At 43.1% G+C, this 16,905-nt stretch overlaps 1 protein-coding gene across 1 annotated transcript in view; it reads left to right on the forward strand.

Moving 5' to 3' along the window:
- The window catches only part of LOC144785192 (uncharacterized), a 75,903-nt gene that overhangs the window by 17,042 nt on the left and 41,956 nt on the right, over positions 1 to 16,905 (forward strand). Inside the window, exon 3 of the mRNA XM_078664240.1 lies at positions 7,653 to 7,780. Within this exon, the coding sequence (XP_078520366.1) occupies positions 7,653 to 7,780 (128 nt within the window). The remainder of the gene's footprint in view (positions 1 to 7,652; positions 7,781 to 16,905) is intronic.

The raw sequence follows: 16,905 nt of genomic DNA on the forward strand, positions 1-16,905 counted from the left end.
ATTATCAAGGACCGGTGTTGAAATTATTGCCATTTTATCGGCAGGAAACTGCTGATAAAACGGTGATAATGGGCTTTATAATACGCCCTTATTAATTCCCATAGAAGCCCATGTTAATACCAGAACATGGGCTTCTATGGGAATTAACAAGGACGTATTATCAAGCCCATTATCGCCGTTTTATTGGCAGTTTCCTGACGATAAAACTGCGATAATTTTATCACCGGTCCTTGATAATATGCCCCTGGGTCACTTTCTTGTAAATCTGCCCCTGAGTTTTCCCCTTTCTGTGAGTTCTTTGATTGTTTATAGTTTTAATGAAATGAAGGGATGCATTTCTGTAAAAAGTACATTTTCAGCACAGAACACACTGTCCTTGAAGCTATTATGTAATAATATAGTACGTGAAATGCAGGTGAATCAACCCCTAAATATTCAAGTACATGCGGCTATGGAGGCAGCAGTCACTCAATGTTACAATGTATGGCGCCGGCATTGATCATTTAGTATTTCATTTCTGAGCGTGTTGGGCCACAGTCATTGTGGTGGGAGGTACTGGCTGTGTTTCAAATCGTGGCACCACCTCGGCAGAATGGTCTTTCAACAACCAAACACAGCACTGACAAATTATTGGAGCCTTATGGCATGTGTGTGGTAGGCTTGGAGGTCACTGGATCACCAGGCAAGATGGTGAAAGACGTTTTAAGGCATAGGCAAATTAGGCAATTGCCCAGGGCCCCCACCTTCCAAGAGGCACCATGGGAAAGTGGACTTTCTCACTATTTGATCTTTGACTATTCTGTTTCTCTGTTAAAACTCTCTACCTCATGCCACTACTGACTCTTTTGAGTCATTTTAAGGACTTTTGGGATCCCTGTCAGGACATATTTAATATGTTATTGTGTGCTCCCGTTATAGTGTGACATATGATTTAGTATTGTTTGGCATCAAGCAGGATTGAAATAGTAGGAAATGGGTAATACATTTCACATTTGTACTGTACAGATGCCCTCAAATTATGTCTTACCTAGGGCCCCCCAAATCCTTATGAGGACAATAAAGATGATCAAGTGTAGTGTGGGCTGTGAAAATGTGCAGCCAAATGCTGCTGGTGGCCGCATAGCTACGTTAGACGGCAGGTGTCTTTGGAAGTACCTGGCTCACAGAGACCGAGGGACAGTGTATGCTGATGGCAAAAGGAGAAGCCTGGGCTCGCTCACAAATGGAATCTTTGTTCAGTACGGGCACATTTTTACAGAACTCCTAGGATGTGGATAGGAGGTACCTAACCCCAGAAATATAAAGCAGAATGAACAGTTGTAGGCTGGGCCACCAAAAATGCTGACATTTTAGAACTTTCATAGATGTGGCAAATAGCTTCAGAAGTTATTGTCCAAAACAGTGACCTGGAGAAAATACATTCCAATGGGGAGCATAGGAGCAGGAACACAACTTGTAAGCCTCACTAACAAAATGCAGTGATTTGCTACATGGGCAAATTAGAAGAGCCTGCCATAGCAGTTCCTTCTAAATCTATATATATTAATCTCTTATATTTGATACAAAAGTCACAAACAGCTGCACCATTCCTGGGTAAAAAAAAGTTATCATAAATTCACACGTATAGTCACATAACATGAACAATTGTTCAGCTGTATCTGAAGTCTAACATAGATGAGTTGAATTGGCCATGCATGGTCCTCCATCACCCATCCTGACTCAAATATTCACATTTTGCAAACAGAGAATGGCAGGCAACAACTATACAATTGGGGGAATAGGGAGACCCAAGTTGGAGGGCCTTTTTCACCAGGAGCATTACAGGACTGGCAGTGAAACGTGTAGTTACAGAGTTTCAGGACATTTTTGTATCCATCTTTAAACTGATTAGTTTTCAAGCAAACATGGCTTTTAAACTCTAGTAGATTAATAAGTTATGTTATGTTAGTTTATATTATGTTATTATATTGTATTTAATGTTATAATTTCAATCAGCAGCAACTTGGGGCATGAAGGGAGGACCATCTGAGGAGCCACTTTCTTCAGTTTGTGCAGACATATGGGAGTCTGTAATCGAAATTGACATTCAATCTAGAGATACTTGTGCCCTCAAACTAACCCTAATTTCTGACCAAAGGCTCTCTGTGATTTGCAAATGCCATTGGTGTCCTTTTGGATAGGTTAGAGAGCTCCTGGATATGCTGTCTTGTATGCCGTGGGCTTTAACACAGCATAACATTTGAGGAGTCTCATTATAAAAATGGAGAGTAACAGCTCTAGAATTTATCATGAGAGGCACCTTTATTACGTCTGCATAGTTATGGAAGCTTTGTTGGGAGTGCTAATTCTCTTTACATTTCCCTCGTAGGCTTCCTCACGTGCAAGGTGTAGTTCAAGCAGTTAGATTTACATAGAAGTAGGATACAGGAAATAACCAAACCTGAGCAAGACAGTCTGCCTTTCTCCCACAGAATGCTCCGAAATAAAATCAAGCACTCTATCACATAAATTCAACACATTCAAGATGAATTTATGATCAGTTATCATGGGGGTCTCAACTGCACTTAGGAAACGCCACACAACTCCAACAGAACACATAAGACGGAACATGTTTCACAAACTCAACACAGACAAGATATGTAATTTAGCTGGCCAGCATGTGAGTTCCAGTAGCCCTACTGATTACGAAACTCAGAGTTCCACAACATATTAAATAGAACACCACCCACATATTCAGCATGCCACACACTGCAGGCATGCAGTATGATGGCTATCACAGTAGCTCCTCCAACAGAAAACATTAGCATACATTGAACACAGATTCAGATACACTATACAACCAAAAGCACCAACATTACAAACACTGCACACTCAGCACATACACAGAAGCACATGCACACCTATACTTAGCTATTTGGAGAATGTATGCGCTGTTGGTGAACACATACAGCCTTAACCCTTAACTATCCAGTTCACCCAAAGTATGACCAGCCCACAATACCAATACCACATCTTTACTCCATAAAGCAAAGCAGAGGCTGATCTGCTTTGTTAACACTTGCATCACGTGGAAAGCCACCAGATTGCGGACAGCACCAAAGGACAAAGCCAAAGGCAAAATGTGCACTATGCAAATGCTCGAAATATAGTTTAACATGCAGATTAAATAAGCTGTCGCTGATACATTTGAATAAATATGAAATATGAGACAACCTATAGAGCAATGCTGCAAAATACCAAACATTTAGCTTTGTATCTCAATTTAGGTTTTGAGTTTAGAAAAGGTAAATTTATGAAATGTATGATGGGAAGCTTTTAAGTAGATCCTTAAAGTTGACCATCAACATTTATTAGAAGTGAGCAAATTATTCCACCATTATTTTGCTATATCATTTGGTCCCCTTTCCACATATATGTTTTCACCTTTTAGGCCTCGCCCTATTTTTTTGGTACCTACTGGTGGTGGGTCAGGTTAAGCGGATATATTTTGTCAAGTGACCTGGTGTTCACTTCTTAGACAGGACCTACTGTCCCCCCACCTGACCTAATCGTTGCTTTCTTCTTAGTGAAATACTTGTCATTTGTCAACCTGGATATACAGGGCCCTCGGGGAGCCACACCTACCTGCACATTGTCTAATGCTGTTTTATCTCACTGCTCTTGTTTTCAGCATCTGTTACCCCTTACACTACTTAACTTCTGTTCTGACAATTTTGACTTGACGCTGCAGTTTAATCAAGTGCTGTTTCTGAAGGCCCGGATAAAGGACGTTTCCATAGTCCAGTCTGGCCAATGCCAAAGTTGTTACCAATGTTTTTACTGCAGGTGGAGGAATATAAGGTTTCACCTTCTGAATTAGTTTTAGAGTTAAATGTACCTGAGAGGTGACCTTGGTTTGATGTTGGAAGGTGAGACTGTCATTGAAGATGAAGCCTAGATATTTAGCTTTACGCACTGGGGTGGGAAGTATTCCCATAGCTGGGGGCCACCATTTCTGCGACTAAATGTTGGAGTCTGAGCCCAGCAGAAGCACCTCTGTTTTACTTCTATAAAGCTTTAGGCACTTTGCCCGCATCCAGTGATCCATGCAGGTCATACACTGATTAAAGCTGGCCACCGTTTCTTCCAGATTGCCTGAGATGGATACTACAATCTGGGTATCATCGGCGTAGGACACTAGCGAGAAGCCAAACTGCCTGATGACGTCAACTAGGGGGGTGACATACTGATTGAACAGCTTAGGGCTTAAAGATGAGCCCTGCGGTACCCCCACACAGTGGTGTAGTGTGGCTCACTGGTTAGAGGCGGCAGGCCTGACAGCAGAAGTCAGCCTGGGACCAGGGTTCAATTCCCGACGCGGCAGGGTCGTGGACCTTGGTCAGCGGACTCGATAATTCTCGCTTCAGTGCTTACTCTAATCAGGGGTTCCACTCGGCAACTCTGGGCATTAGCTTGCCTAATCTCCACAACGGCCCCACCAATTCCGGGGATGCCTGGCTCCACCCTGGGGACTCCCAGCAAGGGACCATCCCACAGGGAAAGCCAGGACGGGTTCCCCAGAGTTATACAGCGCCGGGACGCCCCGTTGCTGGGGCAGCTGTGCGCTTTACAAGTATACTACATTTACACACAAGAAAGTGAAAAAATGTTATTAACAAGAATCATCAATCTGAACCTACTGTTGCATATTGTTAAGGTAGGATTTGATTAAGCTTAGTGCTAAGCTTGACACTCCCAACTTCTGAAGCCTTAGAATGAGGATGTCATGGTTCACGGTGTCAAAGGCCGCTGAAAGATCCAAAAGGATCAAGGCGGCCTTTGCACCGGAAACCAGCATAGAGCGAAGTTCCTCTGCTGCCATGACCAAGGCCGTCTCCGTACCATGCCCTTGCCGGAAACAAAGGCCGTAAGTTGGAGATTTATTATTTTTTCCAAAACTTTAGCTGGGAACGGAATCCTTGCTATGGGTCGATAATTATTGTGATCGCTGGTGTCTAGGTTTTTGCAGCAGGGGGAGGATGGAGACCTTCTTCCAAGCCTCTGGCAAAATGCTGGACATAAGGATCTCATTGAAAATCAGACAGAGTTGCTCGCTGATCTCATCAGCTGCCTGTTGGAATATTTTAGGGGGGGCAGGGGTCGGATGGAGCCCCTGCTTTCACCATTATGACTATCTGCTAAACATGTTCTACATTTGGGGGGATAAAAGCATTCAAGCCATGGCGGGATGTCACATAGGTGAAGAGGGTTGATTCACTTGAGGCTCATTGCCTTTTCCACTGAAGAAATCATAGATAGAAAGCACCTTGTCCCTAAAAGAATCTGCGAGTTGATTGCAGACAGTAACATTGCTATTCAGTACTAGTGGGGTGGGAAGTGTCACTAATTCCTTTAAAGTTGAGAAAAGTAATTTACTTGAGTTGCCCGCCTGCTCAATTTATCAGAGAAATAGCTGCTTTTTTTCTCCAGAATCATCTTTTTATATTCGGTCAGTGACTGTGTATAAACCGTTTTTTTGGCTTCCGTATAGGTTTTTCTCCAGCGCCTTTCAGCTTGTCTGCATAGTTGCTTCTGGATGCGCAGTGAGTCACAGACCAAGGTTCTGATTTCTTCAACCATTTGCTAGTAAATGTTTTTTCTGGAGCTAAAATATTTACTGCGGTTGCTATCCAATTAGTAAAAATATTGGTGGATGTATTTACTTCGGGCATTAGTGTCGGTTTAGAGGCAGTTCATGTTAATTGCAGCTGCTGTGGGCTGATTTCCTTCCAATTTCTCCCTTTAAAAGTCCTAAGAGCAGAATGAGGACGAGTAAGATGATGGGACGAGGTAAGCACCAACCGAATGGCCTTATGATCAGAACATGGGATTGGCAACCTCTCCTGCACTTTCAATTGAGGATTAGATATGAATATTCCATCTAGGGTGTGTCCATCCTCGTGGGTAGGATGCTTGATCAGTTGTTCCATCAAGACACTGGCCATCAGCTCTAGAAGTGAGATTGTATATTGGTCATTTATATTTTCTAAATGGTAGTTGAAGTCACCTAAGATAGAAAATTCCTGAAAGTCAACACTAGACTCGATGATATGACCGTTTGTCTCTACAAACTTGTTCTTAGCCCCTGGTGGTCTATACAGCAGTATGCCGTTAAATATATAGTTTTCACTGATGGTGATTCCAAATGAAAGCAGTTCACAATCAGGACCGCTTCCTGAAGTAGAGCTTTTCATCGACAAGGTGTCCTTGATAATAATCGCTATTTCCCCTCCCCGCTTATCCTGTCTGTCATTCCTGATTAATAAGTATCCTTGGGGAATGGCTAATGATAGCTCCGGATCAGATGTTCCATCTGCCCACGTCTCCGTGACAAATGCCATATCTATATTGTGAGCTTCCTGCAGCTCGGCGAATTCAATGTTGTGTTTAATTAAAGAGCATGTATTCAGGAGTAGGCCCTGGAGGGACTTTTGCAAAACTGTTTGCGGGTAAAGGACTTGGTGCGAGTTAAAGCTGCATTTTGTTTTGGTAAAGAGGAACTTCATGTCACACAGAGGGCACACCTTAGGCTCTTTCAAAGGATCGAGTTGCGGACAGGAATCCTTCATCTGGGGGTTAAGACTTACAAGAGTATCTCTTGTATATTTTAAACTTGGGCCAAAGATCAGTAGGGAGCGGACAGGGGGGATGGCCCTGGGCCCGATCTAGGCGCGGATGGGCGCAGACGGGCTTGCCTTTGGTGTGCCAGCGGCGCGCCCTCTGTGCATCCGCTCTGGCATGCTGCTTAAATAGCAGTGAGTCAGGAGTCTCGCGCACACATCAGTTGTTTCCAACACAGAAGTACTAGTCAGGTATGTCCGGTCCCTTAGCCCTCCGCAATAAAACGGCACAAACCACGGCAGAACGGGCGGGGAGGGAAGATTTCAACAGCTGCCACCCTGATTAGCAAGCTAAAACAAAGTGCCGGTAAGCATGTGAAATGAGGTACAAAAACCAATTACGATCCCAGCAGGTGGAGTAAAAGTCTACAATGAACACAAAGTGTAAATCTCAATGCGGTTTTTAAAAATAGCAGCAGGGCAAAATGATAGGTGACAAGACCTACCGCTGGTGTTCTCGCGTCCGCGCCGGCATGCCGCTTAAATAGCAGTGAGACAGGCGTCTCGCGCACACATCAGCTGTTCCCAACCCACAAGTGCTAGTCAGGTATGTCTGGTCCTTTAGCCCTCCGCCACAAACGGCAAAAGCCACGGCGGAACGGTGCGGGGATGGAAGATCACAACAGCTGTCACCCTGATTAGCAAGCTAAAACGAAGCGCCTGTAAGTTTTGTGGAATGAGGTACAAAAACCAATTATGATCCTAACAGTTGGAGTAAAAGTCTAAAATGAACACAAAGTGTCAATCTCAATGTGGCAAGACCTACCGCTGAATTCCAGATATAATCAATCTGTAAGAAAATAACATGAAACATAATTTGCACAAGCACCAATGCATCTTGGACAAGTGTCCTTTCTTTAGTATTTCATGCAAATTTTGCTGCAAGTTAAAAATATCTTGTGACACTTTTTTCTAAACTTCTAAAAAATGTCAAGTAATCTCTGTTTGGGCATTATTTGTACATGTGTCTGTTTCTCTGGGTTGTCATTACAGTTCGACTGATGGAATCTATCCGGCGCATGGACGTAAACATCCTTATGGCTTTTTTGCATACATCTGCTTCTGCAAATTCAAATGAGAACATCTTGTTATGTTGTAAAATCCTGGAACATCGAAAAAAGGTAACTGTGATTCTCCATTGCTTTACCGGGCATTCTAGGGAATAAGAGGCAATGTGCTTCATTTAAACATGTGGTTGTTTTATGGTATGATATATTATGTATGTGAGAATTTCAGAGTATTATATGATATGGCAGTAGAAGCCTTATCATGGAATACAGTCACAACAACTGTCTTGGGTCCAGTGAAGCTTGTTTGTATCACCTTTGTTCAACCCTGGGTATCTGGGGCTTCGAGCAGCAAAGCTTGACAAAGGAACTTAGTGTAAATCATGTAAGAGCACCAAACAATGGAATAAGAAAGTCACACAAGAGATACAACAATACTTTATGAAAATAAAACATATTTGTATACATTTTTAGAATCCATGTTCATCAAATTTCATTGGAGGTTCCAGAGATATGTATTTTGAAAACAATAAAAAAAACTTTCAATACAACCACAAAACAGCACTGGTCAACAAAAGTTTGTACATTTTTTCAATGTTTAAAATAGTTAGTTTGTCAACTTCAGCCTGACTTAAGGTCACTTTGGGCAGTGACCTGGCCACCAGACCCTTTTTCAGTTTAGTTCCAGCCTTTAGAAAACAACCACCATAGAGAACAATGAAGTGGTTCCTATGCTGGGGATGCAGGCAGAAAAGATGTTCAAATATCATCCTGGAGCTGTGCAGTCGACAAGGGTGAGCTGTGGGTGATTCCTTGGTGCATGGGTCAGGTGGGGCATTTGGCCACTGCATGTGAGGTCCCATGGCATTCTCTTTGTGACAGTCGAAGGCAAGCAGCGGCTGGGCTACTGTGCTCCCGACACAGCAATCACTGCTAATATCCTTGGTAGAGGCTAGTGTCCCTCTAAGGCAAGAAATCCTTTGATAGCAGTCCTGGGTCCAGCAGACTCGAGTGCAGCTTTTAGCTACATCGGAGATGTCTCTAGGAGCACCCAACAGCAGTCAGTGGCGATTCCTCTGAAGAGGATACTGCTTTGCCGGTTTCGGCTTTCTCAACTTTGGTATCCATGGTGCTGTTCCAGGGGGCCAACCAACTAACCCTTGGAGTCACTGCTTCAATCTGGCTCTGGGATCAATGTTTTCCAAAGCCGGGAGCCGCAGGCACAGTCCAAATTTTACTAGTCCAAAGTGCAGCAGGTGCAGTCCTTCCAACAGTGAATCCTCTCTTTGTGCTATTCCAAGGGCAGGAGGACAGTCTTTGTTGGGTTATTTTTCCAAATCCAATGTGTACTGAGGTTTAGCATGCCTGGGGTACCTATTTTATCCTGGGAAAGTGCCTGGGGGGACAACGTGGTCACTATCCAATGGGCTTGTAGGCCCACTCCTTATTTTAGACAAAGTTCAACTTATGTGTGGCATTTCGCAATCCCAGTGTGCAATACTTTTGCTACTGTCAAGCCCAAAGGAAAACAGGTTTGAGGACAGTGTTTTCCTCTCCGTCCCTGCCTCCAACTTGTCTGCAGGAACAAAAGTCATCCTGCTCGGGTGTGTTGTCACCCTTTAAAGGGGGCATTTCCTTTGAGCCTGCCTTTTGGGCTAACACCTCAGTTGGCCTTTCTGGGAGAGGAGGTGACACCTCAGTCTGCGGCAACTGCCTTTGTGCTTAAGCCTTGGAGTTGTTCACATGTCTCCCCAGGTGGGCAGAAAGCTGTCTGTTGGCCCGGGCCTGCACAAAGCCACTGGACTATCTAGGGCACAGAGTGTCAACTTTTTAAAAGCTGCCTAACTTTAACAGTGACATTAATTTCGATTTGGGCATCAAGTTGAATTTGATGTAAGGTAGTCCCATTCAGAAGTTAGCCGGACTAACTTTCCTCATCAAAACAACAACTTTAAGGGTTTTGCTGCTAAGGCTATATAAACTTATATGTCTTGCTTAACAATATACAGCTCCCTACCATAGGGGTCTATATGGCTTCCTTAGGGGTGAATTACATATATCATTAAGGGAACGGGTGGCTTTGCCATTAATGGCAATGCCATAGTCAAACTAGCATTGTGAACACTACCCTTCTAGTCTGCAGTGGGAGGCTGGGAGCCTGCTTGTCTTTTGTCACACTCTGCACCATATACTAGGGACTCACAAGTAAGTTAGTGCTTGCAAATTGGGGTCATCCAATTCAAGAAATCTTTTATAATGGGTCAGTACACTGGCACTGGGGTCAGGTTAACAGGCCTAAGTGCACTGAGTCTAAAAAAAAGCAACTAATACTCAAATAGGGTCAAGAACTGGGATGGGAACATGCAAAAAGCCAGTTTCCTGACAGTGTAGGGTTGTAGTGTGATGTTTTCGGGCCCTAGAGTACTGCAAAGGACTATGTGGTGTGAAGTAGAGTTGTATAAGGTTAGGTTGTCTCGGCTTGTAGTCCAAAGTTTTGCTATAGTGTACAGAATAAATAAGTTAGTGTGGTGTTGCAGTGTTATATCATATTTTTGTGCAGTGTACTATAGTCTTGTGTAGTTTGTCAGTGTCATGCTGTGCTGTAGTGCAGCTATGTGTGTTTTGTGGTGTTATGTTGTAGTATGATGCAGAGATGTATTGTAATGCATTACATCGCTGTGTTGTGTTGCAAGTGCCTGGAATGACAGATTTTCATCTAAAGCATCCAGTAAGTATACATATTGATATCGTACTCCATGGATGAGTCATTAGAAAAAACAGTATTGTAACCTTTGTTTGAACATTTCAACTCTGTTCGGTCAGAGACTGTGGGAGAAAATGGTAGACACTAACCTCTCACCGAAACATGTCATGGCAAATTCTTTCTTGGAGTGAAAAAAGAACAGTTACACTGCTAGTTCGCTGTAAAAATACTTCAGATCTTGGGGTCTACAACCTAGAACCAGAAAGACTGGATCATGCCAGGTATTCAAGATATCCCTGTAAAACAAATGTACATAACCTCATCGAAATGAAGATCATTTAAACACTCTGGTTAATCCAGAAATGTAACCAGAATCTTGCTTTGAGGGACTTATTGTGAAATACCCTGATCCTGATTACAGAAAACCTGTGAATGGAAAGCTCTCATGTCAGCTACTTTTGTCCTTACAATATTATGTTGAGTGTCATCTAAAGGATCCGTTTGTGAGACGTAAGAATGCCTGGCTAGTTTCTACTCTGGATAGGGATAATTGAGAAAAATGTGGCACAAGGAAAAGGTCAATAATTACAGGTCAAAAAAGACTATCATCCCTATTCACAAAAGTAGAAATACCGGCAAACATGCACATTTACTCTTAGACTTTGTAGTAACTTTACTGCTTTTGGATATTCACCGTTTTCACATGTAAAGTTACAACACAGTGGAAATGTGCATATCCTCGATCCCTGAAACTAGAGGGTGGAGGCAAATTTATAAGTGACTAGTTGCCACTGGTAACGTTTCACACTTATTTCACCAGGGCAGAGTTCTCACTATGGTGTAGTATTGGGGATTTTTAATCTTTAAAATAAGTTAATGAAAATATTTTAATGTATTTTATATTTTTTTTAAACCTAAAAAAATTGAAAATAAATTCTACAGCAATACTATCTTGAAAGTATGTTAAAATATTTCCTGTAAATATAATAAGCTTAAACAAAATTATTTATTTCAATATTTATTTAAAAAATCAACCAGAAAGTAAAATGTATATTTTATTTAATCTGAATTAAAAATTACTAATTGTTTGTTGTTAAATGTATTTAAATTATAATAACTGTAATTCGTTTATATATATATATATATTCACTGAAAAAACCATAGGTTATAGACCATATATAGTTAGGAATTAGCATTTACAAAACCTTGAAAATTCACTGAAAAAACCATAGGTTAGAGACCATATATAGTTAGCTGGACATTTTATTGACATAAAACCAATGAAATTCCATATATAGTTAGTTGCACTAACTATATATCGCGCACCCGCAATCCACTGCTGATGATGTCACATATTACATCATTCATGACATGGTCAGTGACATCACTGATGACATCACTGATGACATCTCAAATGACATCACTGATGACATCACTGATAACAACATCCAGTGATTTTTTGTTTCTGTAAAGTTTAAATATGTCTTACATATTGAAGAATGAGTGGATGTGTAAGTGTCTGGACGAAGGATTTAGTAGGTGCATGACTGACTGTATGAGTGAGTGATTAAATGTGTCTCACTGAGTGCATGGGTTAGTGACTAAACTGTCTTAATTTGTGCATCATTATGTCTGTTGTTCTGTAAACTGCTGCATGTGTTGATCAGTAGCTATATGAGTAACTATATGGGTTATTGATTGATTGCCCAAGTATTTGTATGGGAGACTGAGTGTGTGTGTGGCTAGCTGGGAGGTGTGTGACTCTGTGCAGATCAATGTGTACTTGTATCAATGATTGTATAAGAAGGTAAGTATGTGTTAGTATATGTTTGAAAATGTAAGGTGCTCTATGTTTAACTGTATAGACAAGAAAATGGAAGTGTCATTGATTCTTTACAGGACTGACTAGGTGTGTGAGTAACTCCATGGATGAGTGGCAGACTGTGAGTGTCTGTATAGGTGTATGAGTGCATATGATAGTGTTGTAAAGATGAGTGATTGTATGTATGAATGATTGTATGGGTGAATGAGTGAAGGTGTGTGTAGACGTAGCAATCAGTGAGTGCGTACGTAGTAACTAGGATTGGTGTGTCAATGGTTTCAAAAATTATACTCTGTATTTAACACTGGGTGAAACAGAGGTTATATTAAAATGTGAGGAGATGCATTGTATTGTCACATGAATGATATCATCAGTGATGTGGTCATTGATGTCAAATGAGATGTCATCAGTGATGTCATCAGTGATGTCATTTGAGATGTCATCAGTGATGTCATCAGTGATGTCACTGACCATGTCATGAATGATGTAATATGTGACATCATCAGCAGTGGATTGCGGGTGCGCGATATATAGTTAGTGCAACTAACTATATATGGAATTTCATTGGTTTTATGTCAATAAAATGTCCAGCTAACTATATATGGTCTCTAACCTATGGTTTTTTCAGTGAATTTTCAAGGTTTTGTAAATGCTAATTCCTAACTATATATGGTCTATAACCTATGGTTTTTTCAGTGAATTTTCAAGGTTTTGTAAATGCTAATTCCTAACTATATATGGTCTATAACCTATGGTTTTTTCAGTGAATTTCAATGTTTTTTTTAATAGCAAATATCATAAGCTGTCGAATGTCAAGTACGTGGTAAGTAAAAACATTTTCGTGTTTATGCACACTGATCTGCTTTGAATGCTGCCCCCCACCCCTCATTTCTATTAGGAGTACTCTCTCTTTGCAGATAGTGAAGGGTAGTTAACGCAGGCCTTTGCCCCCGTTGTAATCCGTCGTGCCTGCTTCTCTCTCCATTTGATTGATTGTTCTCTTTGGTTCATTCTCTATTTACAAACAAGCACAGAGTCGCAATACTCTGTTTAGTCTTTGCAGATAGCGAAAAATCGTGTAAAAAAACAAAAGGAATCGAGCAAAATCAGTAGGCCACTAATGGGATCTCTTTTTGACCTCGCTAAAATAGAAACATTAGGAACAACCTGTTGAAAATAGCAATGTGTATGTACATAAGCGGCGTTCATTTGTGTTCACAGTACCCCTTGTTGATTGTTTGAATCGAGCATTGAATTGTTCGAAGTTGGTTCTCTTAAGGATCTTCTCTGCCTGCAAACAAGGAAGAATAGGAATATTCTCTCTCCCTTTGCAGATAGTGAAGGGTAGGTAATGCAAGCCTTTAACACGTCGTACCTATTTCATTCCTCATTGATTGATTGATTGTCCGAACATTGACTGTTTGGGAATTAGTTCTTTTTGGAGGTATTCCCTGTTTGCAAATAAACGTAGGAAAATCTTTGCAAGTAGTGAAAGGGTAGGTAATGCGGACCTTTCTCCCCTGTTGTAATCTGTCATGCCTATCTACTCCCCACTGATTGATGCACCTGTTTCACCCGGACCATTTACTAGAGATATCTGGCCCAACAAGAGAGCACCCCTAGTGAAAAGGACATATGCAATAATAACGAAGTGATCACTGTATCCTGTTAACAGAAACTTTAGCATGAAACAACCTGGAAAGAAAAGAATAGGAAAATGAAAATCAGTAGGCCACTGATGAACTTTTTATTAAATAACAAACAAAGAAACGATAACAATACGTAATGATAAAACCTATTATTGTCCTAGAAACAAGAAACGTTAGAAGTAAGCCCGTAATAAGAAACCTGAAAACATCGCCCCTCACTGCCCCAAAACGTGTCTGTCCCACCGCCTGCCACGGCCAAATAACGGCAAACTGGGAAAGATAGAAGTCAGCAGACATCCGCCCCATTCTAGAAACTTCCAAAGGGCAACAGGTTTTCGGCTACGCCCAGCCGGAAGCAACACATATAAGGCGGGTCCTGCTGCCACGCCTCGGAGATCATCACGTAGGGTGTAGCCGGAGGAGAGGCCGAGGCCGAGGCCAGCGGGACCCGGCCAGGGGGATTGACAATGCTGGAGAGTTGCAGGGGGGGGAATGTCCGTGTCCTCGACCCTCCCCTCTCTCTCCCAGTCCGGCCGCGGTGGCCCTTGACAGTTTCAGGTAGTCCCGCCACATTCTCTACCAGTCCGGCCACCAACGGCCGGGGCCGATGGGATCCGGCTGCAGCCGATAAACCAAGGAACCCGTTCATGGGGCCAGAGCAAGGGGCGTCCGGCCGACATCCACCGGAAGCCCGGCCCGAAGCCGGACGGGACACTTCTTCTTTCTTGAATAATGGCTTTGACAACACTGGGGGGGATGTCTTGCACATGCCTCCGACCCCCCCCCCTCGTCCTCATCGCCTGGTCCGGCCATAACAAATCTCAAGCGAGACGCCGTGGGGTGCACTGGGAGGGAGAGACGGTGCGAACAGGCCTCTCCCGCCTCCCCAGTGGAGGCTTCCCACCTGCACCCTCAGCGCTCCAGGCGCCCGGAAAAGGGTTCTTCCACTGTGGCGATGCTGCAACGTCTCGCCCGGCAGGGTGGAGCCCGTCCGCTCATTTGACCCCGCGATCGCCAGTAGCTACCGAACTCTCAAAATGGCGATCGACCTGGCAAGAGCGGGCCCAGCATAAAGAAATGGCCCGGTCACTGGTTGACTCCACCACAGTAGTCCTCCACGACCTTGAAGATTCTAGAGGAGCCGCGGGAGTCTCCGACCCCCGCAGACACCCCCGATGGGGAATGACTGCCATGATCGCCCGTGGAGTGACGAAACTGTACCCGCGGGACGTCGGCGCTCCCATGCTGGCGCCAGCCTCACTTTGAATTACTAGAATCCTGCAAACCTCAGTTCCGGTGAAAGCACACTGTGACCCGGTAGGAAAAATTGTTGCACCCCCTCCCCTTTTTGACTGATAGTTCAAACCACCGATCCTTTCCTTTGCCCTTTTACCAGAACTTTGGACTGCCTCCCCCTCTTTTACATTTTCTAGAGAAAACAAAACATTAACCACTACATTAGCATAGCAGTTGACACCAGAACTGTTTTCAAATTGAAAACCAACAACATCTTCAACAGAATCCTTTTTGTTTCTGCTGTGACCCTGCTACAGCACAGGCATTGTCCCCAGCAGTAATTCTGCAATGCCGGTAAGAATACCTGTGGTGCCTACTGGACTCACTCACCCCCGCGGCGCCCCACGCCGTTATTTGCTGGGCAGCAACTTACTAGACATCACCTTCGTGCCATCTAGATTTCAGCGCGTTCTGCTGCCTTGGAACTATTCGCACAACAGACTGCTACTGACGACCCACCCCCAGGCAACATCTTCTGAATTTTCATAATTTGAAAGAACTAGTAACATGTCCTCATCAGGAATTTCCTCATGAAAAGTCTGCAATGATGATTCTTGTAACTCTATGGTCTCCAAACATTCGATAAATTCGCCATCAAGAGATTGATCAAAAAAATCATTCAAGTCATCTCCTCCTTGTGAGAAAATTTCATTATTGGTGCTGTCAATTTCAATAAATGTATTGGATAATTCAAAAGAAATTGCCACGGTCTCTTCGTTGTTTAAATGTTTTTACTGTTTTTGTTTTGTTGTATATATTTATAAGTTATTAAAGTTTTATAATCCTACTACTTTGTTGGAGTGCTATATATTTTTAATGTTTCAGAAAAGGGGGTGGTGATGAACAGAGTGCCTGAATTAAGCAGACCACTCTTACCCAGTCCAAAGATCAGGGCTTGATCCATCACCGTTTTTTAGCTCACTGCACCATCCCAGCTCAGAACTTGGCTATATGCAAATTAGTCTGTTCCTGTCCCAGTGCATGATGGGAACAGGGCAAACCAAACTACCAAGCCAATTCTTGTACTGGGAAGGAAACAAGCTTCCGGGGACCGGTTTCTGCCATTTCAGGCGTCTTCGGCCCGGCTTGCTTGAATCCTGATGGTGCAATGAGCAAGGGACTCACATCTGAGTATACCCTTCCACGCTTATGGTGGACAAAATGATTCAGAAAAGGGGGTGGTGATGAACAGAGTGCCTGAATTAAGCAGACCACTCTTACCCAGTCCAAAGATCAGGGCTTGATCCATCACCGTTTTTTAGCTCACTGCACCATCCCAGCTCAGAACTTGGCTATATGCAAATTAGTCTGTTCCTGTCCCAGTGCATGATGGGAACAGGGCAAACCAAACTACCAAGCCAATTCTTGTACTGGGAAGGAAACAAGCTTCCGGGGACCGGTTTCTGCCATTTCAGGCGTCTTCGGCCCGGCTTGCTTGAATCCTGATGGTGCAATGAGCAAGGGACTCACATCTGAGTATACCCTTCCACGCTGAAATGCCAGAAACCGGTCCCCGGTAGCTTGTCTCCTTTCTGGTGAAGAATTGGCTTGGTAGTTTGGTCTGCCCTGTTCCCATGATGCACTGGGCCAGGGACAGACTAATTTGCATATAGCCAGGTTCTGAGCTGGGATGGGGCAGTGAGATAAATAACGGTGATGGATCAAGCCCTGATCTTTGGACTGGGTAAGAGTGGTCTGCTTAATTCAGACACTCTGTTCATCACCACCCCCTTTTCTGAATCGTTTTTGGCCACTATAGGTGTGGCAG

Source organism: Lissotriton helveticus, chromosome 10 (assembly GCF_964261635.1).
Source record: "Lissotriton helveticus chromosome 10, aLisHel1.1, whole genome shotgun sequence".
In the NCBI taxonomy this organism is placed as follows: Eukaryota; Metazoa; Chordata; class Amphibia; order Caudata; family Salamandridae; genus Lissotriton; species Lissotriton helveticus.